The 25,595-nt window shown below is 39.9% G+C and overlaps 1 protein-coding gene across 1 annotated transcript in view; it reads right to left on the minus strand.

Annotated features, from left to right (window-relative positions):
- LOC139945504 (neuroligin-3-like) overlaps positions 1–25,595 on the minus strand; it is a 61,364-nt gene that overhangs the window by 5,074 nt on the left and 30,695 nt on the right. The window contains exons 2-8 of the mRNA XM_071942873.1: positions 5,716–6,081; positions 4,001–4,092; positions 3,625–3,718; positions 2,934–3,082; positions 2,233–2,534; positions 1,251–1,471; positions 66–213 (exon numbers count right to left, since the gene is read on the minus strand). Of these exons, the coding sequence (XP_071798974.1) occupies positions 66–213; positions 1,251–1,471; positions 2,233–2,534; positions 2,934–3,082; positions 3,625–3,718; positions 4,001–4,092; positions 5,716–6,081 (1,372 nt within the window). The remainder of the gene's footprint in view (positions 1–65; positions 214–1,250; positions 1,472–2,232; positions 2,535–2,933; positions 3,083–3,624; positions 3,719–4,000; positions 4,093–5,715; positions 6,082–25,595) is intronic.

A 25,595-nucleotide genomic window follows, 5' to 3' on the forward strand; every position in this document is an offset into this window, starting at 1 on the left:
TCGCAGAGTGTTTGTGTTCCGGAAATGTTGGGTGGAGTTGATTGGAGATAAGATGAATACTTTACCCTGTCTTGGCGAAGTTACTCCAGTACGTCATGATCGCAAGGCTGACCGTAGCATCTCCCTTGGTGTAATTCTCTTTGAAGATCCCTAGAGGACCAGGTACCAGTGGCGCTCCGAATACAAACGGCATATCAGAGAGATGGACGGCACCTATGCGAAAGGATATCAAAAACGAAGATTATTGAACTTTATTTTAAAATCGTGTCATCATCAGCAGCAGGGCGTGGGTTCGATACCCGGACGTGACACGTGTGCCTTTGACATTACTGGCCTTTGAGCAAGCAAGGCACTTCACAATGGGTGCGTTCGTTTACCTTCCCTGGGTCGACCCCGGTGTGAGGCGGTTTTTTTTTCAGGACGAACGTGGGTAATTATCTGCACACGTTCGTCCTGGAAAAAGAAAACGCCACACACCGGGGTTGACCCGGGGAAGCTAATCGAACGCACCCAATGATTCGTACAAAGTCGGAATGGGAGTACAATCTACCAGCAAGGCTCCATGTGCTTGATCCCCATGCCTACATCCGTATGGACTGTATAAAAGGGGGTAACTTTGTCTCAGCCCCAAGGCAACGTACTGTGCCTCTGTTGGCTGTTGATTTAGGTTGATAGCCAAAGCCCTCACCTGTGACAGAATATTTTCCCTAGACATTCTGTCCCCCTATACACGGTAAACTGTGTACAAACTTCTTCCGATAGCGCCCTCTTTTGAGTCAACCTCCTCCAGCCCGTACGAATTTTTCATGCGGGGACAAAATCTCCGGGGGCAGATGTTCATAACAACACCGTACTTGTGATGTTAGGCGATCTCTCATAAAACAAAGTATATTAATTAAAGACAGTGGACACTATTGGTAATTACTCAAAATAATTATTAGCATAAAACCTTTCTTAGTAACAAGTAATGGGGATAGGTTGATAGTATAAAACAATGTGAGAAACGGCTCCCGCTAAAGTGGAGTAGTTTTCGAAAAAGAAGTAATTTTCCACGAATTTGATTTCGACACCTCAGATTTAGAATTTGAGGTCTCGAAATCAAGCGTCTGAAATCATACAACTCCGTGTGCCAAGGGTGTTTTTTCTTTCATTAATATCTCGCAAATTCGAGATGCACCAAGTGAGAAGACTGGTCTTTGACAATAATACCAATAGTATCCAGTGTCTTTAAAAAATATACAAAAACCTACCAGCCCATCTCGGGTGTACGTCCATCTTTGACCGATGACCGAACGTGAAGAAGTAGGCGTTAATGCCGGACTTGTCTGCCAGTTTGAGTGACTTAATGGCCGGAGTGGCCCAGAGGTCATCGCTGATTATCTCAATGGCGCTCTCTATCAACGTGTACGGGTTGCCCTCACCACCTCCCCAGTCAATGTACTCGTAATAAATAGCCTTCTTGATCACGTTACTGCAAACAAAAGCAAATAACAGAAACATGTTGTAGTTGTTTATCCTTGTTTGATGTTCCATTTTTAATGAAAATGCAACAAGTTGATCTTGTGTTTTAATAGTATCCTCAACATCAGTTTTCCTTTTCTGTTTTGCCCATTGCCTCCTGGTTTTGGAAACTAGTATTACTTCAGTTCCCAATATTTGTATGTAATTTGATTTGACCTTTACGAAGATACCGATGCACTAAAAGGTCCCCTAGAACCTGCGGGGAAATTCTGACACGGTTCATGTCCCGGGGGCTGGTCCTTTGCTTGGTCAATTTGACAAGTAATCTGTTTTAAAATTACCCAGAATCGGGCCAACCTGAAATGATAATCTAAGTTAAATTCCTATTATGTTGTTTACAAGTTTGCAGGTCAGTCTGACCCACAAATGGGTCAGTTCCTACGGGTGGTCGGGTTGTATCAGTGCAGTGATATATTTCTTGGACCCCCAGTTCGTTGACTGGGTTTTCAGTCCCTACCTATGGCGTTGGTTTCCATGCAACATTTCTCTGTTTTTTATTTTTTTTACTCACTTCGAAAAATTTAAACTTAATACCTTACTTGTCTTCTCTCCATTGTGTCCTTGGCTAGTACAATCATTAATTTTCACTTATCGGTGATTCTTAAGCTTCACAACCGGAATAAATGAAATGAGATAAGATAAATCCGGAATCAGTTCCGACCCGGAAAGTGTTTAGAGTGGCATACTAAACAAAAACTCAAGTCTAGTTACCCCGCGTGCATATTGCTGCCATAGTTGTTCTGCACGAATCCATCCAGTATGTGATTGAAGTCCTCCGGTGCCAGTCTTCCCACTCCATCAGCATCTTCGCCTACGTAGTGAAACCCTTCGCTCCGGGTGACACCGCTCATGTAGGAACATCCGTCACATCCGGGTTTCCTCTCACCGTTTGCGAGTTTCTCCAACAGGACGCTGGGCTCGTCTTCAATAAGGGCGCCATCTACGACGGGGGCGAAGGCATTGTAGTAGAGAGGCGCTTCGATGTCGTACAGTTGGAACTCTTCGGCTCTTACCTGACAAACAAAAGCAACACCAACGTTTACATGAAACAGCCGTACAGTGAGAATTGTTTAATGTGTATGATTTAAATAATATAACACTGCGACTTTATGTTTAATCTAAAATATCCAACATCATGAAACAACATGTGACATACTAGTGTTATAGCACTTTTGATGGTGGGTGGGGTTCTTTACCTATTTGTCTTAAAAAAATCACCTATCTGAGATTTTGAATTTTCACGACTGATGTAACTTTTAAGAGTGCTCAATCAAACTTTGATGACAAGAATATTGTAGTATTGGAGTTTAGGTTCAGACGGCATGCTGTTTTGATAACTTCTACGATCGCCTTGAACAGCGACCTAACTTGTCAGGCATAGGAGGAAGAGACTAAAAGTTCCTTAAACGTACCTCTCTGAGACAGTCAACCATCTTATAAGTTGTAGACGCTTCACATCCGATCTCGGTGGCCGCCATCTTGGCAAACTTCCTTGGTTCCCTGCTGATGGCCCACGGTGCAATTGCAGAGCCACTGTGGGCAATTACGCCGGACATTAAGCCTGTATTACGGAAAGTATACAGAGAATATTCATTGAAACTTATGCATGCTCAGTGAAAAAGTCGATACCCAAAATGTATGGTGCGCCCTCAGTGTTCAACTGTGCAATGTAAGCTTTTGCAGTAAGCATGTTATTGCAATATAAAATTAGGTTTAGAATCGTGATCCTAATAGGCTGAATCTCTTTTTCACCACTTTGGATTAGAGCTAGGACTGCAGCACGTTCATGTTCTGGTTATTATCTCTCCAGAAGACGATCAGAGCATACTGATCGAAACGTCGAGTTGAAACCAAAGGTTCTTTTCAGAACCACCCCAACTCATGAGAGATAGTCATTACATGGTGTTACCGCAAACCTTTCCATATCGTACTTCCACCATGCAAAGTTTCAAACCCTAATTATGTCTCTATGTTTTGTAGGGAGCATGGAAGAGATACGGTCCTTGAGCTTGGTTGTCAAATCCTCATTTTCTTATAGATAAAGAAATCAATTTTGTGTGTGTAACCAGCCAACCCCATTAGGAATTGGGCCTTGGATTTTACCTGTAGTCATGTTTGATAGCATCAACAATCCGGCACTGGCAGCTCCTGACCCAACTCCGAATATTGTTACCCGGCCCGGGTCGCCTCCAAAGTTCTAATGACAAAAAAAACAAAAAACAGATAACAATAATAAGCATAACGGGAAAGCTCCATAATAAACAGGTCAGAATTGAACATTATTTTTTTCCTGTCAACTCACACCTGTTATGTCTATGTAATTTCTTTTCCAAACAGTGAACTTAATTGGATCATGTATAAACCAGTAATGCTGCTGACTGCCCCAGGCAGATGAACTGCTCATCCATTAGGTTCATTGATCCACGTTAATTCACACCCACTCAAATTTAATTCATATTTCTCTTTCCTGGCAACTTACCTCAATGTTCTGATTAATCCATTTCAAGACCAGGATCTGGTCTAAGAGGCCGTAGTTTCCACGTGCTGCTCCGTCATCTGTACTTAGAAACCCTGGTAAAATAAAGACACAACATTCTTGAGTTAGAGGCAAAGAAACACGTAAGGTTTACATTTTGTCTGTGGGAGAAGTTCTGTTATTACATAAGTTCCTGGTTTTCAGACATGTCCGTGTTGGACATGTGGTTAGTATGTATCAATCGTGTGTGGACCTCGGGATAAGGCTGTAGACCTAGGTGAGGGCGCCCTACTTACGACATCATGTGCATAATTATTTGTTATGTCTCTTTACGTTATTTTTAAATTAACTTCCAAATTATTAGTTTCATAGGTTCCAGTATTAGTCTTCTTACACCAAGCGTTATTAAGACCACACTTACGAGTCGTGAAATTATTATGTAGCAATTGTTTTCATTCCATTCAAAGGCAGGCAACGTTAAACTATTGTTTATTTGAACCGTTCAAATGGTTTAATCTCATTTAAAAGTAGATGTATAATATAAAACGGACATCTGAGAATTTTATTTCAAAAGGTGCAAGGTGCATTTTTGAGAAAATCCACAAGATCATCAAACAGTTCCTTTAAGGAACATTAAAGAGGGACTCTTATTGGATTGAACGACTTTGAAGCACCTGTTGGTAAGGCACAGGTCAGTCTAGCGAGCTGGAATTCCACCTGACGTTACTCGCATGACATTTTAAAGAGGATGTAATATGACAATTCCCTTGGGAGAAATGTCTTATCTATACTTTACAGCCAGTGTCGGCTCCATAATGCCAAATAATATATGTATTTATTTCGTCTGGTTTTACCAGAAGTCCCCCGTCAGTCGGCAACGTTCGGGAGCTGTTTCCCCTAAGGACCCCGAAAAGGGGGCGACCCAAATAATTCTGTTAGAGATTATTACTTGTAGATTGATGAAAAGTGAACTTGAGACATATCTTGTTTTTTTTTTTTTTTTCAAGCAAGTAATACGTGGAGATACACTTAATTCTTGTTTTGATCCGTTTTTCTTTCCACTCGGGTGACCCGTCTTCTCAATATAGCGTTGATTTCATTGGAGCTTAGAGAGATCAAGAAAGTGACCTTCGCAATGAAGAGGGGCTTAACCGATTTTATGTCTTGTTATGTGTGCTGCAAACTTGTCTGAACAGCAAACAAGTGTTTTTGTTTTCCTTTTGGATCACTTTGAAATGTGCAAGGGTAGTTTTTTTTAAGTATGTATTGGTCGCACACCTTTTCAACTGCCATAGAGTGTGTTATTACAAACTGTAAGTTGCATCCTCTGCAACATTTTGAAATATTATTGTGGATTAAAATTTGTTTGTCATTGATAACACTACAGATGACGTAATTAATCGATTATATAATAGCTCTAGTAATTTGACTTTCTTCACATCATAAACTCAGGTAACAATTAGGCCCATGTTGAACATAATGGTACTGCATACTCCCAAGAATGTGATATTGTTTAAAGTATTGCATTTCGCTTGTAAAAGTTGTCGCTTAAATATCACCCAGATTGGGCTGATAGCTCAGTTGATGAAGCCACCAGTACGTTTAATCCGGATGTCGTTGGTTCAAACCCAACTCAAGTCATTATTGTGTTGTTGTTCAACCCCAAATCACATCAAAAAAGTCATTCATAAGATTGTGTTTATTGAAATGTTCGTTACCTAGAATTCCTAATCGATAGTTGAATGTGACGACGATGACGTCACCATAACTAGCCAGCACACTGCCATCATACATGTTCCCTGATCCATCCTGATACCCGTCGCCGTGAATGAAGACCATGACCGGAAATCTCTGATCCTCCCGGGGCTCGTCACCTAAAGGCTCCTCGGCGACCCTGTCCCCCTCCGGAGGCCCGAAGCTGGGCTGGTCAGACGGCGGTTCGGACCCCTGGCTCGGGTCTGTCTCACTCGACACCTCGCTGGCTGAGAATCCAGCCGTGCTCTCGACGTTGGTGACCGGCGGCGAATCACCTGCTAAGCTCGTACTCCCATCGGTGCCTTCGGGCTCCACAGAATTATGCTCCCCTGCGAAAAAAAGAAGACGAGCGAAAACAAAATAAAAATTTGAGACCGTTCATCTTTCCATCCTTCAAAATTACCAATACTAGTCTTAAGTCGCAGACGTTAGTTGTGTAGTGGTATTGATCCTCTATCAGTCCCACGCAAAATTTCTAACAGAAACACAAAAAGGTCTGTGAAACAAGACTAGTCTGACACTGATCTACATCTTATCCAGTAATTTACGTTCAAAATGCAGGCAGCTGTGTTGACTATGGTTCCTCAGGCTAGTCAGCTTAACGGTGATGAATTTAACCTCCATTACATCATTGCTTAATCCATAAACAGCAGTTCATGACACTTTTACTAGAGGGTGTGGCCTTCTTATTTTTGACACAGTTCTGTTCACCCATTTTAGGAATGGGCGCGAATGATCTACACGGGATTTTCCGGGAGAAACACCATAACTTCAACAGTTCATGACACTCTGATAAACCGACAATTTTGCCTACTTTTTTTTCAACAGATCAGGGGCCGGTTTCACAAAGCAATACAATTCATGGCAAGACAAATTGTCAGTATTACCACGGTGATTTGTACTGTGACATTTTACCTTTACTATGCAACCACGATTGGTATGCAGTTAAGATCAATCTTTAGCTTTTTGTTAAATCGACCCCTGGTCATCTTTTTTTTCTGTTTTAGGACTGGGCGTGAACACCTCTGGTAGAAGTTTTCGACATTTCCTGTAAAACAAATTCATCTCAACTTGGCCGTTGGTGGCGCTAGTCAACGGTGTCCACCATAGCCGTATATTGGGAGAGTTGCGACAACTTGCGATTAGAAGCCATTTTGTTCCCAAGAAACGCATGGGCGAACACGGGGTGCCAGACTAGTCTACTAATTGGGTTGTGCTGCGTTTGGAGACAACATGGCGCCCAGCAACCACGTGACCAAAGAAAAGTGGTTCCTCCATGTCGCAACTCTCTCAATACACAGCTCTGGTGTCCACCGTGGACCTTAATCACGATATCCTTTACGCATCAATTAAAAATGTTAGGAACAAAAATCACTTTATGATTTGCAAACGGGGTCTGTTGGAAGAGTTTATTTTCAAAAACATTACCAAAAATTGTTTGTATGTATAGATAACCTCCTTCCGTCTGAAAGTAAGTCAACGACGATAAGACAGCAGACTACCTTTTCTTATTTTGTTTGTCGTTATAATCGAAATTAACCCAAAATGAGCGGGCACACAAAGACAAAACTGAGTTTGACCAAGTTTGATGGAAATGTTTGTTTTGTTTTACTGTGTATTTATTGGAATTTACTTGCTGCAATTAAGTCTTCTCTTCTTAAAATATAGCTCCAATGGTTTCTCTTTAACTCAAGCCCAACATTAACATAGCTTTTTAAATGATATGCACAGTACAGTAAAAGTTCGTATTGATGACAGGTGAACCTCATTTGCAACATATGCATGCTAATCATATGATGCATCGGAAACGCCGAAGAGTACTTGACATGACCATGGCACAGGTCCGAAGCACAGTGGGGCCCGGCGCTCCTCTCGCCCCATGTCACTGGATGCGAGCACGGCGCTCGGAACCCAATCCCTTCAAGTACTTGTTAGTGTAAAGCTAAACCAACGCCGTTCGAACCCCGGCGCCTTCTGTTGTTACAAAATCATCACTGAATCAGAATTAAAACACGCAATGTTGACCTACGTCGCTGTTAATGCAGCGTATTAGCGGTGGACTCAAAAACAAACAGTGTGTTCGACGGGGATGGTGGGTTTGCAAGAAGAAGAATAATATTTGGATTTTGTAGTGGGGCCCATGTTTTAGATGACAGTTGGATGTCACATATATTGTCACTTGGGGATGTTTTATGGACACAACTCATAGCCATAATAGCCATGTAGGTAATAATTTCACTCACACAGTGGAAAATGTCTGCCGTGTGAACGTAAACAAAGCCACCACAATTAAGGACATGGTTTGGTGATTCATGAACAATTCATAGCCGTAAAAGTGACGTGGGTGATGATTTCACTCACACAGTGGAGAACGTATGCCCGTGTGAACGTAAATAAACAACCCCAATTAAAGACATGGTTTGGTGATTTATGAACAATAGCCATAATAGTGATGTGGGTGATGGTTTCGCTCACATAGTGGAGAATATATGCCCGTGTGAACATAAACAAACTACCTCAATTACAGACATGGTTTGGTGATCCATGAACAAGTGATGTTTACGACGGAGTAGGCCTTCATGATTTTGTAATTAACTAGAAAATGCGATCAATATGCAAGCTCTCATAATAATTTAGGCTTATCGGGAAACAATATTGTAGTATCTTATATTATGTGTATGGACAAAAGTGGTCCCATGTTCAAATACCCGTGAGACTTGCACAGTCAACCACTGCCTCAAAGACGATTGTTATGAAGGGAAATTTAAGAAACACTTAAAGAAACATTTTGTCGTGTTTACAAAACATCAAGGGAATGGCAAGTCTAGAAACTTCACAGGTTCTTGAGCAAATTGTCAACATGCTCTCTGTATTTTCATGGGTTTCTAGGTTGATAATTAAAAATATGCGGTTTACTATGAAATAGAAAATGCTTTATGCGGCAAATTTCACACATAGAGCTGTTAAGCAGAAAATACTGATGACAAATTCCTTTTGCTAAGCAAAATATTTAGAGGGGCACCTGCCACAGCAGTGCAAACTTAATGTAATTTGTGCTGGTAACCTGTCCCTGCTAAGCAATACTATTCTGCGCTTAGCAAGTACTTGTGCTTTACAGGCTTTATGACATTGGGCACTGTACGTCACTCCTACAAAATGTGGTTCAGTATGTTAATTAAAAACTGATCGAACTTGGTTACATAATAACCAGTGCTTGCATCGATCGTAGTTATTGACTTTCACTGACTCATTAAGTCCCCTCATCAGTTATGCAGACCACGTAAAAAAAAAGTAACAATTTGCTTCATTGATTACCTTGGTAATATTTCTCCATTAGAAACCGTATCCTCTGAGGTTTTAACGGCTGATACACGAACCCTAACTTCTTAAAGCTGCTTCACCAGAAAATATTGTCTAACAACTCTCTGCTAAGCAGAATTGAGCAGGATACCAATCACGTACAACATGGTAGTTTGAACTGGCTGGTAACCTTATTCTGGTAAGAATAATGTTTCTGTTCTAAGCATATTTTGTGTGTTTAAGCAGCTCTATGAAATTGGGTCATGTCCTGTGTGACTCCGATGAGTGTGGGTGACCCCCCCCCCCCCCCCCTACTGCAGTCGCAGTGTTGTTCTTCTGTATATCAACATTGTCACTATCGCAGTGCTTTTCAAGAGGGGAATTGTTTTTCTTTTAATTTGACTCAAGAAAGGGAGTCCTTAAAAAAAATCTGATATTGTTTTGCTTTGAGGGTGGCAATTATTACTATAATTACTACATAGCAAAATATTGCACCCGCCCAACATTCAATCAAAAGGAATCAATAGGAATCATTCTGGATTAATACAAATGACAAACTTAAATCCAGTTTTGATGATTCTCCATTTTTAATCACAACTGGGGCTTTAACCAACTAATGAAGCTATATCAAACGCTTATCATAAGGATCTCGTGGTCTGTTTACTTTCGATAATTGTGTATGCTGCGGATGTCTCCAAAGCGCTTGTTTACCAAGTAGACTTGTAATGGATGTGAATTACAGCATCTCCTATCTCAACCCTCTTTTTATACTGTTGATACAATGTTGTCTGGTTATGGTTTGCGGTAACACCATGTAGTGACTATATGATTCGTGGTGGTTCTGAAAAGAGCCATTGGTTTAAACTCGACGTTTCGATCAGTATGCTTTGATCATCTTCTTGAGAAAGCATTTTGTAAGGCTTGTTAACAGCTCATCTCTGTACTTGCTTTTCTCAACATGGCATTTTTCTCGATTTAGGCTAGTTTGCCACGGAAAAGGCCCTCAATACAGCCAAATTTAACGAATTCATCCCGTTTGTTGGTTTGTTTGTTTGTATGTTAGTTGGGTTGTTTGTTGTGGTGTTACATTTGTTTGGTTGTAGGTGTTTTATTATTTAGATGGGACGTTGAACAAGCTTTTACTCAAGACAAATGTAGACTAAAACTGCGGTACCCGCTGCTAAAATACAGATTCAAACTGCCTCTATATAGCTACCGGGAAATCTCAGTGATCTAGTTGGCGAGACACTGTTCTAGAATTGCAAGAGGTCTTGGGGTTGATTCCCACCCGAGGAATATGTCTGTGATTTTGTTCACAGAACTCGGGAAAGTCGGGAAAGTACCGAGTGTTACAGTGCAAACTCACACCGGTGTAAGGTGAAAACCAAAATCAATATTCTTTACACCCGTTGCAAAGTTAACATCTATATTAAACCACTTTATATGCACATAATGAAATTAAATGAAAACTCATTTAAATAAATAAATTTTGTGACATTTTCTCCACCTGTCCCCCTCTCCCTTTAAATGGCGAGCGAGTTTGACCCAGAAAATAAACTAGCGCGTAATCACGACACGATAGCCGTCATTGGCTCCAGGGGCAATGCATATACGTTGACTTAAGCGGGCACCAGGCTCAGGCTCAACGCAACACACAGTGCTAAAGACATTACTGCATCTATTATGAGACTTGATACGAAGTGAAAACATGGGCACAATTTCATTGAGCTACTTATATACAGCAAATATTGATTACAATTTTTATATTTTCTTAACAAAGATAAGCAGGATTTAACCAGTTACAAATATTGTACATTTTGGAATCCTATTTTGGCTGGTAAGCTTATTCTTGCAAGCGCATTTTTGTTAAGCTTGGCTACTTTTTTCTGTTCAAGCTCTTTGAAATTGGGCCATGTTTATGTTTCTAAGACTCCTTAAAACGAGTTTGTCTTGATTGGGTTACTGTGAACAGAATGCACAACCGCGGGTTTAAGGAACATTTTGCCTTGGATCGGTCAAGGTGGTCTTTGAAAAGCGTTTGTAACCGTTGTTATAAAATGCATATGATTGAAATATATTTTAAAAGTAGAATATAATGTTCCACACAAGTATCACTCGAAATTGGGTGGTTTTCTTTTACCTCGTCGACAAACACGGTTGAAGTTCCCAAAGTAAACGGAAAACCAGGCAATTCCGAGGCAAATGTGTGTGGATCATTGTATTTTACTTTAAAAACATCTTTCTAACCGTATGCATTATAACAAACGGTTACAAACGCTTTTCAAAGACCAACTCGACCGATCCAAGGCAACGTGTTCCTTTAACTATATAGTCGTCTTATGACGATCATAAAATAATTGTGACCGTAACCTCGAATTGTTGTGATTCGTTTTTACAACCATAACGACACATGGTAGGAGTTTTTCATTTATATTGCGGTGTTACCACAAACTACTTTTTGAAGTTATAGCGTCATAGTTTCTGAAAAACTGAAGTAAATTTTCTCTTCGGTAGTCATTTTGCTAAGCATTCAAGCCTGTATAAAGAATGTAAAACATTTGTTATTGTTTTGCCCTTGATTTGCCATCATGGTCACCATTTTAAGAACATGTAATTTTGTATATACAATTCGATGCATTTTTGCCTCTGGCAACAAGCTCGAATGTTAATGAAACCACGAAAAATAATAATAATAATAATAAGAAGAGTAAATCAAAACAGGTGAGCCTGTTGCAAATAACAACAACAAATCAAGGGGGTGGGGTGTCAGTGATTTGTTGTTTTCTTTCCACTTTCACACAAAGGTTTAGTTTTTTCGATTTTGGCAACTATAAAGCAATGTTGTCAAGTGTGGGCTATTTCGAAAGTTATTGCCATGCCTGTGTAATCCAGACTGTATATGTGAATCTCATGTTCTTGTGTGTACTTGAGTTTTAAGATTTAAACTAATCTTGCTATGTATATAATAACGTTATCGTTTTAATTGCCAATAACGTCTTTAAACATACACCTTCGTCATGACTACATTATAACTCAGAGCTCCAAATGCATTAGTTTACAATGTCAACATAACACACTCAATCAACATCTCCATATTATTCACACTTGGAATTTTTACACGCATCATACACATATTATATTTTTCTTCAATTTGTCTTCCCCGTGTTCTTGAAGAAAGTTACAAGCTGTAGCGCCATTAATATTCCGATCACGAATACCTATACATCGTACAGTACTGCTCACAATTTATGTCATGTTGAGCACGAATCACGTTCATCAACACCACACGCGCGTCGACAGAATTCCTGCGACCCCCTCCAGCCACGGCTCTTAAAACCAACCCATTACGCCGGCGTAAACATGTGACTAATGAAATTAATAAATCCCTTGAAAACTAAATTATGGCCATTGCTTCCTTAAAAAGCGCTGAAAGACATTGAAAATCCTGCGTTGATACTGGCAAGGTTAGATACTATACTGACCTATATTGTTATTAACGATAATGAGTAAGGTAGATGGCCTTATAGCTTTTGATCCAAACCGGACCTTCATGAGAAGCACAATTCAAGTACTTCTCACTTGGTGTATCTCAACATATATGCATAAAATAACAAACCTGTGAAAATTTGAGCTCAATTGATCGTCAAAGTTGCAAGATAATAATGAAAGAAAAAACACCCTTGTCACATGAAGGTCTCGAAATCAAATTCGTGGAAAATTACTTCTTTCTCGAAACTACGTTACTTCAGTGGGAGAGCCGTTTCTCACAATGTTTTATACCATCAACCTCTCCCCATTACTCGTTACCAAGTAAGGTTTTGTGCTAATAATTAGTGTCCACTGCCTTTAAATAAAGAGAAAAAAAAACAAAAAAACTTTAAACACGAACAAGTACGGCTCCGGTAAATCAACCGCTAAACCATATCTTTACGTAATGGGCCTCATGCTCTTGACAAATGACGAGCTGCTGTTGAAATCCCAGTTGGTATGTTAATCTCAACACGGGGTTGCTAAAACGGTACGTGCATGAGGGTATTGAACCTCTGGTAACTACCCCCCCCCCCTTCCCCCTAGCCTAACATCACCACTCAGGAAATCTCCAAATACCACCAGTTGGTTTACATTGATTTGAGGCTTTAGAAATCTATAATACGCAATTAGGTTTAGCGAAACTATTTTACTCAAGTATAGCGCAACTTATTGGTGTAGTTTCAATGCACGCTTTTATAATGAGACAGCTGATGTATATTTCCTTAATTGGAGTCGACGAAATCGAAGCGAGACTGGACGTTAAAAAAAACCCATTCGGGTTCCTTTTATTTACAAGTTTTTTACCCCCCAAATTTTGAATCCGAGAAGCGTTATGGCATTAATGTCTCTCCGATTGTGTATTCCAATAACGGATTTTCCGTGCGTGGACGTAATCACATCGGATTTTCGGCGATATTAAAAAAAAAACGAACACATTTTGAAATGATTTGTTTACATGTATATCTTTACTTCAATGGGATTAAACTAATGAAACGGTTAACAAAACCAACGGTACATTTTTCTTTTAAAACGCAAAATGCAGACTGAGTAAAAAAAAGGCCGAACTCATTTAATCAGGCTGCTCACTCAAACAGAAAAGAGAGGCAATTTCGTGGACTGACAGTCAAATTAAGAGAAGGGTCCCCCACCTTGATCATTCCATAGACACCGTCGGTAAAAGGTTTGGGAAGCGTTAGAACAAAACTAATAAAACTGTGATCCCATCAAGCGGTACACACCATGGACAGCCATGATTAAAGGAACACGTTGCCTTGGATCGGTCGAGTTGGTCTATAAAAGGGGTTTGTGACCGTTTGTTATAAAATGTATATGGATAGAAAGATGTTGTAAAAGTAGAATACAATGATGTGCACAAATATGCCTCAAAATTGCGTGGTTTTCCTTTTACCTCGTAGCTAACACGGTCTGCTATGTATGGGAGTCAAAGTTTTATGCCAACAATTATTTTGAGAAAATTCCGATAGTAAGTGTCCAATGCCTTTAAATATACTGCAGCACTTAATTATTTAGCCGGAATAGTTATCATAAATCACCAGTAAATCAAATGTACCCTTTTCCCACCTGCTTTGCAAATTATTTATTAGGGAGCGATTTTGCTAAAGTATAAAAATTGTGTGTATCTATGAGAGTTTAAGTAGAGAAACAAGAATTATCCGTTTTTAACAATTCATTGCAAATTTTAGCCGGAAAAAATCACCCATCGTCACAAATCACCCATCGTTAACCACCTGCTTTGAAAAATAGTTAATAAAGGAGAGGTTCTGCCAAAATTCTCTAAATTGTGCGTTTCTGGAATCGCTTGTTGAAAACAAGCGCAATGAAAATAGCAAAATTGGTCCGTCACCATCACCATCACAGGTCTTTTTAGACAGATCTACGAGCGTTTAATTATGGAGAAACCAGTAATAACCCGATTTCCCCACTTCTCCTTTAATAGTCGATCATGCGCTCAAACGGAAAACTGACAAGCTTTTCGATCAAGTCGAGAGGAGATCCCCTTGCCAATATTGGTTCCCATTCAGCCGGCAAATGCACTTTCTAGAAGTTGATTCGTGTTGATTAAAACCCACACCGGGAGAAGAGAATGAAAGAAAGTAGGGGGAAGAAAAGAAGCTTGTCGTCTGGTTACGGTTGAGCTCATAACTCGCATGGTTTACCAATTGGCATTATTCGACACCCCCCTTCCTATCCCTTGATCCGATTGAACTAGAATGGGAAAACAGATTATCTTATTATTCTAAATCATATTTCCAATACAGGATGTACATCTACTCAGTTTTGGATTATTATTCAGTATTTGTTTTGTCCATTGTATAATAATGGCCCCGCTCGCCGATAATTGACACTAGAACGGAAAACCAGTTTACCTTATTTCGAAATCTTGTTTCTTTTGCACATTAGATAAGTTTAGATTAGATTAGATTAGATTATATTAGATTACTTTTTTAGATTAGTTTAGATTACCTTATATTTACTTATGGCCACGTTAAAAACATAGAAACTTTACATCCACTGGCCAAATACAAGTATACACAATCAATGCCAAAACTATAAATAACATAATAAGAGAATGATAGACCTACACTCATGGAGTATGGACTATTATATTGACGATGCTGTTATGTTTGTTTGAATCAGATTCAGTGTTAGTTTGTCTGTTGTACTTACTAGACTAAATAAATGTCCATTTCGCGTGAACGAGATTAGGAAACTAGATTGAGAAAACATCTTATATTTGTATTATTCGAAATATAGTTTTCCAGTCGCATTACAGGATGGACATGCACTCGGTATGGATTATTATATTTTACTGTTTTATATGTGTGTTTGCTCTAAAGATCCATTGTTTTTTTGTCCCGTGAAGTTTTTTTTAAAAACCGATTCCAATCAAATCAAACCAAAAATAAAGGGAAGGTATATGTATAGGTAAACACTCTTAAATGTAACGGCCATATAACAGCATTTGGTTATAGTTGACTGCGAGTCTCCGTCTCAGTTGGATTCGGGGTCAACGGAACGTCTGGTGCATCTAGCCAGGCCTCTAAGTGTGACTTTCAGACGTTCAGTCTAGTTGGGGCGCAGACCTTTACACCACTTTTATACCCCCGCCCCACCCCCGCAGAAAGCAATGCCTCCGTTAGTAAACTCAGAAAACCACCCCCCTTACCTACCAATCCCCAATGCTGTTCCTCACACCATGGAGGTAGCTCACACTGATGAGGGGCACTTCGTGAAGTAATTATGTTTGTTGACAGCAATCTCTATAAAATAAACATTTCGTCTGTGGGGATTTATTCAACCAGAGAGCATTCTGGGATACCATGTTGTGCAAGCCCATTTATAATGACCGACATGTAGGCGACATGTGCTTTTAGGTTAAGTGGAAACGAACACAGCCCCGTGGGGACGAGGATGATTCCCCACTAATGAAAGTGGCACCGATTGCAAATGACAGCGTCGATCTCTCAAATATTTATCGTCATGTCGTATCCGCCTGTCGAGTGAAGACTAATAAACACCTCTGTATAGAATCCCAGCAGTGATGTTGATGGGGTCTCTCTGTCAACCAGATACTCCCCTGAACGGGTACTAATATAACCTTGATATGTACCCTTGTTCCAAATCGGGAGACCCTGGAGTGACATTGTCTGCTCTAATGAATCCCTAACCGGGGTCGCCGTCATCTGAACTAACTCAATTAGGGGCAACCGATGTCAACTTGTTAATACTAATAGAATGGTGGTTTCTTAAAGACAGTGGACACTATTGGTAATTGTCAAAGACCAGTCTTCTCACTTGGTGTATTTCAACATATGCATGAAAAAACAAACCTGTGAAAATTTGAGCTCAATCGGTCGTCGAAGTTGCGAGATAATAATGAAAGAAAAAAACACCCTTGTCACACGAAGTTGTGTGCGTTTAGATGGTTGATTTCGAGACCTCAAGTTCTAAACTTGAGGTCTCGAAATCAAATTCGTGGAAAATTACTTCTTTCTCGAAAACTACGTCACTTCAGAGGGAGCCGTTTCTCGCAATGATTTATACTATCAACCGCTCCCCATAACTCGTCACCAAGTAAGGTTTTATGCTAATAATTATTTTTAGTAATTACCAATAGTGTCCACTGCCTTTAAATGGCGCTCATAGTTATGTCACTCGGCGACGCCGAAGGCGCTTCAATGTTCACCCTTTTTTCCTGCAAGGTATGTGGGACTACATTATATTTATATCTTCTCTATCATAGCAACATATGTTGGTTTTTATGATGCTGTATGTGGTACAGGATGCTGCAAATCAAACAGAAACACTGTGGCGAACCCCTTCTCTTTTCGATAAAGTTAACTTGGTTACGTGCGTCACACAGCACACGGGACCAATATGGCTTTACGTCCCATCCGAAGGACGAATCATCATGTCTTGATAGATACAGGTGTCACGACTGGGACTCGAACCAAGATTCTGCTGACCATAAACACCGAAGCTTGAGTCCACGATGCCAACCTTATCTCCATGTACATGAAATAAACCAATCAGCTTTTAAAAAAATGCTTAAACTGAGAGCCCAAATACAACTCGACCCTAAACTGTACACAAGTAGGACGTAAATGTGCCGTAACATCGCAAGTAAGCAAGTGAGACTTTATCTATAGCAATTCGCAAAACAGCACATACAAAAATGTTAAAAAAAAGTGGTGTACATGATTTTTACTAGTAAGTATTATATATTTCATTATGTTAGTGCTTAAAGGAACACGTTGCCTTGGATCGGTCGAGTTGGTCTTTGAAAAGCGTTTGTAACCGTTTTTTATAAAATGCATATGGGTAGAAAGATGTTGTAAAAGTAGAATACAATGATCCACACAAACATGCCTCGAAATTGCGTGGTTTTCCTTTTACCTTGTCGACTAACACGTCGGCCATTTATGGGGGTCAAAATTTTGACTCCCATAAATGGCCGACCATGTTAGTTCACAATTTCCATGCAGTGGAATTCTGTGAACAGTAAAGCACACACTTTAAATTTATACTCTCTGTAGGGCTACAGGCACTAACCTAGTTTTAGTGCACTGTATGTCCCTTTAACAAAATATATGTGTTTGTAGCAGTAAAAGGCCTTCGGTTACCATCCAAGTTGCGAAGACGTCGCATTACCGTGTAATCCACTCTGCCGGTAATACGGGAACACACCGTCCTGTATACCCGTGAAATTATAATTATTTTACGTACAGGGTCGGCTCGGGATGTTGTCCAGACTACACTATTATCCAATATACACCCCGGTGCGAATTGAAGAAAATCCCTGTCGAGATGCAATAAAAACCGGCCATGTGGGGGGAGATGCAAGTTATACGAGGAGAATCACATGTAATCTACGTAAAGCTGATGCCTCCAAAGGCTTTTCCAAAAGGGGGCTATATGTAATAAGAATTGGTTGTTATTGGGTGGCCTTGCTGTAAGCGGGATTTCCAGAGAGAAAAGTGGATAACATTCTGTGGGTCAACAAGCGCAGTGAATAATTGTGCCGTAGGAACTGTTTGTGCTTTTCGGAGTGTGTTATTGCCCACCAGTAGTCTATATCCACACGCAGTGCGCAAGTTAGCGTTTATGTTTCCGGCAGGTTTGCTGACTTAACCTATGGCGATGGAGATGGAGAAAGTAAAGAGATTATTTGTATATATTAACAACGTCTTATGACAAATTATGGCTTGTAAAGGAGACTACAAGTTATAAACTGATGGGTTGTTTTAAAAAGAACTAGTTCCAGGCAATCTCCAAGAAGAAAAGTCCGCCACATTTAAATTTTCACACAATTTTCTTCAACCACTTACTTCACAATGACGAAGCTCACATGAAACATCCGTCGACAACTCAAGCCAAATTCACGCCTGATATGAAAACAACACACTTTCAGTCACTTGCAAAATCAGCGAATAAGTTCACATTGAACAGCCGTTGGCTACTCTACGTGGATGTTTTGCGATGCTCACTTCGAATAGCAGTTAGCTGCTTAGAGCAAAATTCACTCTTAATATGAAAGTGACCAGTTCGATCACCAAACATGGCGGAGCTCACATAAAACAGCCGTCAACTACGCTGAGAGAAGATTCTCACCTAATATTTCTAACTAACAGTAACTAAGCACACATCAAAAAGCCGTATGCTACTCAGACCAATAATTTACTCTCACCGACCAGTTCAAACGCAAAGCATGAAGAAGCCCACTCACTTCAAATAGCCGTCTGCTTCTCAGAGTCAAATTCACGCCTGATATGAAAACGACAATTTCAATCACTTTACTTTACCGTGGCCGCTTACGGTTCTGACTTTCCCATATAGCAGTAATCGGTATCTTCTCTCCTAATGTTGGTTGCTCAGCTTGATCATGGAATGAACAAGCCGATGTTTTTTTTTTACATTTTGTTTGTTAAACATAAACTCAAACTGCTTGTTCTCTACGGGTGTCTGAAGGCAGCAACAACAGCTTATACATAGTTCATGAGAAGAACACAATGAATTAAGACACATAGAGTTCGAGTGGACACATTAAGTCGACCCGTGGTTGACTACTGACCAGCAATATACGTGCGCAGTGACGCACTCACTCGAACGATTCATTTGGAAGTCTAGTCAACCTCCCGCCTTTTCGCTATAGTGTCACTGGTTCCCTACTGCGCTTTACACATGTTAGAATAGATCATGCTGTTGGGACCAGTGAAGAAACCGTGGGCTCGAGGCTGGTTCCAAATGGTCGACCACAGTAGTCAATCAATGGTCGACCAGCCTGGGTTCGAGTGAAAATGGTCAACATTTAGTTAAATTGTGCATACTCGAACTTGTTCACAGAGGGTACACCATGCCCCCATATCAACACCAAAATGGCGACCCCCCTCTTAGGCCGATTGTATGGACGTCTTTTCAGCCGTTCTCGGGTCCTCTAGTTTCATTCAATTTGTTTTTGCTAAACATTTCAAATAGCAACTCGAACTCATCTTTAAACTCAAATTACTTGTTTTCTACGGATGCAAGGAGGCAACAACAGAAATTCTTCGTAATTAAGTTCCTATGGAATTCCACGCACAAAGTGAATGCAAAATACAGTGTACACCATTTGTTCAGGATGTATCACGTACGGACGTCTGTTATGTTCTTGGGTCATTTTAATTGTTTGCTAAACATTTCAAACAGTAACTCATCTTTAAATGAACACGTTGCCTTGGATCGGTCGAGTTTGTCTTTGAAAAGTATTTGTAACCGTTTGTTATAAAATGCATATGATTAGAAAGATATTTTAAAAGTAGAATATAATGATCCACACAAGTATCCTCGAAATTGCGTTGTTTTCCTCTTACCTCGTCGACAAACACGGTCGGCCAATTATGGGAGTCAAATTGTTGACTCCCATAAATGGCCGACCGTGTTTGTTCGCAAAGTTATAAGGAAAACCACGCAATACCGAGGCCAATATGTGTGGATCATTGTATTCTACTTTTAAAACATCTTTCTAATGATATGCGTTTTACAACAAATGGTTACAAAATTCTGTTTATAGACCAACTCGTCCGATCCAAGGCAACGTGTTCCTTTAAACTCAAACAACTTGTTTTCTACGGGTGCATGGAGGCGAGTGTTTCTGCATCCCTCTGCCGTACACATCAGAGCACTTAGACGATCATGATTCTAGACGTGATTAGCGCCGTTAATACAAGAAAATCCTTTTATGATAATCAATACGGGAGCCGAGGGTGATATAATAAACGAGCCAACAACAGGATGTGTTTCAAGTTGGGTGCATGCAACCTTCAGCGGAATGTCTGCTAAGTGACATTTGCACTAAAACATCATGAAAGAACAAGTATTTGTCTATCCCCTTTTTATCCTTCTTTATTATTCCCTTTCTTTCTTTCCTGTCATACAAGGCACTGGTTTCAATCAAACTTTTCAAAAATATTAAATGTTGTTTGTACTCGTCTTTGTTTTGAAGAATGCCCAATTCAAGCCATTAGGTAACTTTTTTGCGCAACATTTATATAATTTCGTGTGGACTTTGTCTTCTCCAATGTTGGGAACTTTTTTATTATTATTATTATGGATTGAGCGGGGGCGTGCCCAGTGTTTTATGAAGAGTACACTCGAACGGTAGATTGGTGACGAGATGGTGACTTGCATACTTGGAGTTTGGCACACAGATTATTATTATTTTTTTTTTATAGAATGGCCGAAAATCAGGTTAGGTCTTAGGTTTACGGATTTTTTTTATAGAAAAAGCGTAAAGAACAACAGGAATGTAATGAGATTTGAGGCCTTTTAGGGTGAGGTATCAATATGTTTATTTGGTTTATGGTAACACCATTAATGTAAGTCATTTAGAGAACTGTCTTGCTTTATATTCTTCAACCGCGGAAGAGATTGTTTTGCGGAATTCGAGAGATTTCTTATTTCTGAAAAGAACTGTCCTGCTTTTTAATCGGAATTCAAACGAATGTTGAACTCAATCGAAAGTTTAATCGGGCATTTTGTTTGCTCTTAACCAGTACACTGTGCTGCATCTTAAAGTGGCAAACTAGGTCTTTCAAAGAACGAGTAATTTTAGGCCAGGAAGGAGAAGGGCCTTTATCCAAAATGGCCGGCCGACAGATTCCTAAAGACAACCGGCTGTGCTATATTTTTTTTCAGAATTCATTTTGTTTTCGTCTGAGATCCTTAAGGTGTTATATATATATATATATATATATAAAGGGAGTCGGCCTCCTAAAAGAAAAGCGGTCGTGGACAAAAAACACGGGTACAAAAAGTACTTTGAACAGAAACAGCTGTAGTACTTTGAACAGAAAGAGCTGTAGTTTAACAAGAATGGATAGACTTCTGCATTGCTTTTTACGCGAAAATTCGCGCATTTTGTGGAATCTACGACCGTTGCATTATCGATCGGTTCAAATATTCGACTTTATTAAGTGATTTTGTTCCCTCAAACGGCAAACATCGTTTTCTGTACACGTAGATCCGTAACTCGCTGGCACTCCTCAAATCAATTCCAATATATGTGGATGATTGTTTATTACAGTCAAGACACTCCACGCAGACATCGCTCTCCATTCCTATTGGTCAATTACAGTTGCCGCAACCAGACACAGCCAATCAAATATGAGAGCGATACCTGTATTGAGTACACCCTTAAAACATTAAAACAGACGCTGATTTTTGTCCGCGGGCAATGTTTCACTGCGTAATATTGGCCCCAAGTTGCGGTGTCCATGGAATGGTCTCAACACGAGTGACGCTAATTCAATTCATCATAGTCGAAATGAAATTATTTGGCACGAATGTTTCATTTAGATGAGACACGATTGGTCATGCACTGTTTCGATTGCCTCGCTTAAATGGAGTTGACTTGTCCGCAGGCGTCTCCACCACGATCTTAAATGGTTCACGTATGCCTTCGTCATATATATCAGTTTAGATATTAACCAACTTTTTCTGTAGAGGAATTCGGCTATGCAGACATACATTTTGATGGGCTCGGTTCAGTTATTGATTTTTTTTTTTAAGTTCAAGGCAGTTATAAGAACCCCGTTTTTTTCAAGGGTGCAATTAAAGGGAAAGTGCACCTTTTTGTAACCGTTTGGTTGTTTTAAATCTGTACAAAACGTTATATGTACAATTATAAAAGGAACCTGTGCATATTTCATTTTAAAAGGTGGATGCAATTTTGAGATATCGCGAACAATTCGGAGCGGACTATGTCCACGCAGGAAGGAAAATCCATAGTTGGAAAACACAATCTGAGAGACGTTACCGTCAGTAACGCTTCTCAGATTCAAATTCACTGGTTAACGGGGAATTTGGCATTTGTGCTTACTAGGCGCTTACAAGGCCAGCTAAAAATTTCGGCGCTTGCACGTAAGCGGCGAATGGTGATCGTAAGCGCGGAACTCGGCGGTACGCAGAGCCAGGGAATTGGGCCCTGGCTTCATCAATTAGAAACTCCAACCATTTGTATTTGTCTTCATATCAAGTGGTGTCCTCGTCCAAGGACTAAAGAGTGCGCCCAGATCTACCTGCCCCGTTCATCTGCTGTTACAATGGGTGCGTTCGTTTAGCTTCCCTAGCCCCTGGGTCGACCCCGGTGTGTGGCGTTTTTTTTTTCCCAGGACGAACGTGGGTAATTAGCTGCACACGTTCGTCCTAAAAAAAAGTGTGTCCCTGCGTAGAATGTATACGTAAAGGTCAGAGGACCTCGACCTCTTTGAACTTGACCTTGCTTGGGCTTCTGACCGGAAGTTCAGTGTGACGATATAGTCCCAGCAAACTTTGTTGCACCATTTATCTTTTCTCATATACGGTGTCTCAATTTGTCCCGGTGCGCACACAGAAAGCTCTATAATAATCATAAACATGACTGTGCTCACCGGTAAATAGTTTCTATTATCAATAACGCCCTTTTACGATAGCAAGCCGACAAGCTCATTGGCCCAGAATCATGAAGCTGCACCTTGTTTCTACAGCATCTCAATCACAGGTCAGAGGAAAGGTTGCCAGATATCTTCCTATTTCCTTTAAGCTTTTTGCTTTCCATTGGGCCCTCACCTTCCATGGCCTTCTGGCGTTGTGTAAGGCGATTTTCATGAAGACCACAAATTAATTCTTGAAAAAAAATAGTATTGCTCTCGAGCTAAATCTTCAGACGACTCTCTCTCTAAAATACACGGCACTTGACCGCTGCATTGCAGATTGTCTGCAAGTTCCTTTACCTACGGCTGTTTGATTTGATGACGCACCACCGGAGTAAGCCCTGGGAAGGACCACGCCGTCTCGTGGGCACCAACGCAAGGGGCAAATCGAAGTAGAGACCGGCAAAGGGGAAATCCGGGACGAGGGGGTTTTAGCTTCAGACATCCGACTTGGCGAGGAGATGACTTCTGTATAGGTCAACCCCTCAGCATTCTGGAATCTATCCAGACTTTAAGATGACTAGGTGCGAGGAGAAACTTGCCAGGTTATGGTGTGTATCTCTTACACTCGAATGATATAATGAAAATGTTTGGTGTTAGAGCGTAAAAAACGCAGTAGCTTAGGGAGTACGGATGTTGTGTTTGTGTTTATATTCCATTATGTTAATTTAAGCTTCGATTAGCTAGGGGATGGGCTGTGTGTATAAAGAGGGGGATATTTGTATGTGTCGGGTTGCCTGTGCAAACACCCGTACAATAATGTGCTCCATATACAACATGTTACTCATGAAATCCCACAAGGAATGTGGACTCGATTCACACGAGCTAAGATTGATCGGAGAGCACAAATCATTCATAACTATAGCAAACACGATGTGATTCCTCACTACAAATCACCATGGTGATATTGATGACAACATCATATGAAGATGAATCTTAGTGCTTTGTGTAATCGAGCCTGAATTCTTGCAGTTTGCACACACAGCTCAATGGAAGAAAATCAAGTCTAGTTTTTTTTTGAGATAGGAATGCAGTGCTTATTCAATTTCTGAAATGAGCATATCTCAAAACCTGATGTTAGTTTTACCCCCCCCCGTTTTTTTTCCAACAATTCTTGGTCATATGAAGATATACAGCGATTGAAAGAAGCCCGATGTCAATGTTCAAAATAAAAACCATCACATACCTAAATTTGTCTTCCCTTATTTCACCAAAACATTAATTTACAATTCAATAATATAATAATATAATAATAATATGGATTTATTTTTCGCACTTTTCAGGAAAAGCGATCAAGGCGAATCAAATACATACCAAATGGAAACGATGGATTTGTAGTTGTAGTTGTTATGTAATTAAATTTGAGTGTATAGTTGCTGTGTAAGTAAGTTTTCTATAATAAAAAAAAACAAAAAAAAAACAATGATATTTCTCTTTAAACTATTTGGTTTTTCCTTAGTTTGTTTTTGAAAAACAACTACCTGACGACTGGTCATACTAGTTTCCTTTAACCGGAATGCTAGCTTGTTTTTATTAATTCCAGCACACGCGACTCGTAATTTAAACCCGCATCGCAAAATTGCCAGACAACACTCAAAATACCCCGTGTCTTTTGATTTACAGAAATACTGCCTGATAGTTGAAGTTGCCCCTCAATGTGCGGTCGAACCACACAGCTCGGAGGTAAATATTTGTTTTTTATTTCTCCCGCTGCATCGAACATTATTTTTCAGTTCTAACATGCAGTTGAGACGATCATCGTCTTTGCTTTTCACGTCTATAACAGAAAATCTCGCGCTGTCTCACTCGTATGCAGGAGTGATGTTTACAGCGTAAATAACGAAAGGGGATTGCTGAGACGTTGCCTGGCCGGTGGCATCTTACATTATAGTCTGGATATATCTTCTGGAAAATATTAAATATGACATCATATATTCCAGTTCAGGGAGCTGAAATATTAAATCAAAATATCTAATGAAAATATGAAAACAGCTGCTATTACATGTTGCTATATCAAAACTGTATAATATCATCCGACTCGAAGTCACAGATCAAAATACAAGTCTCTGTGTAGTATGTCCCTCGACTTATTACACATGGGGCTAGAGCTTTCGTAGTAGCAGCAGCAGAATTATGGAATATCACTGCAAAAACTGTGGGTGTGAAATTGATTCTAACTCAAGGTATCTGTATGTGACAACACCAACATGGTGTCATTTATCCCCATTACTATATCTTTGGTGAGATTAAAGGCAGAGGACACTATTGGTAATTACTCAGAATAATTATTAGCATAAAACCTTAATTGTTCATTTGTTTTGTTCATGTGCCGCTACAATTTCTTTTTGGACAGCAGTTGCTTCATGGATTAATTACAAGACTAAGCGTAACATCATCATTGACCATGACACATTTTTATTTGGCAAAACAAACTTTAAGTGTAAAGCTGCTAACCTTATTTTATTAATTTGCCGTTTTCATATCTACAAAATGAAAATGTCCAAGAACAAACCATCCTTCTTAGTATTCAAAACAGAACTCAA

The sequence above is a fragment of the Asterias amurensis genome, chromosome 12, assembly GCF_032118995.1.
Source record: "Asterias amurensis chromosome 12, ASM3211899v1".
Lineage (NCBI taxonomy): Eukaryota > Metazoa > Echinodermata > Asteroidea > Forcipulatida > Asteriidae > Asterias > Asterias amurensis.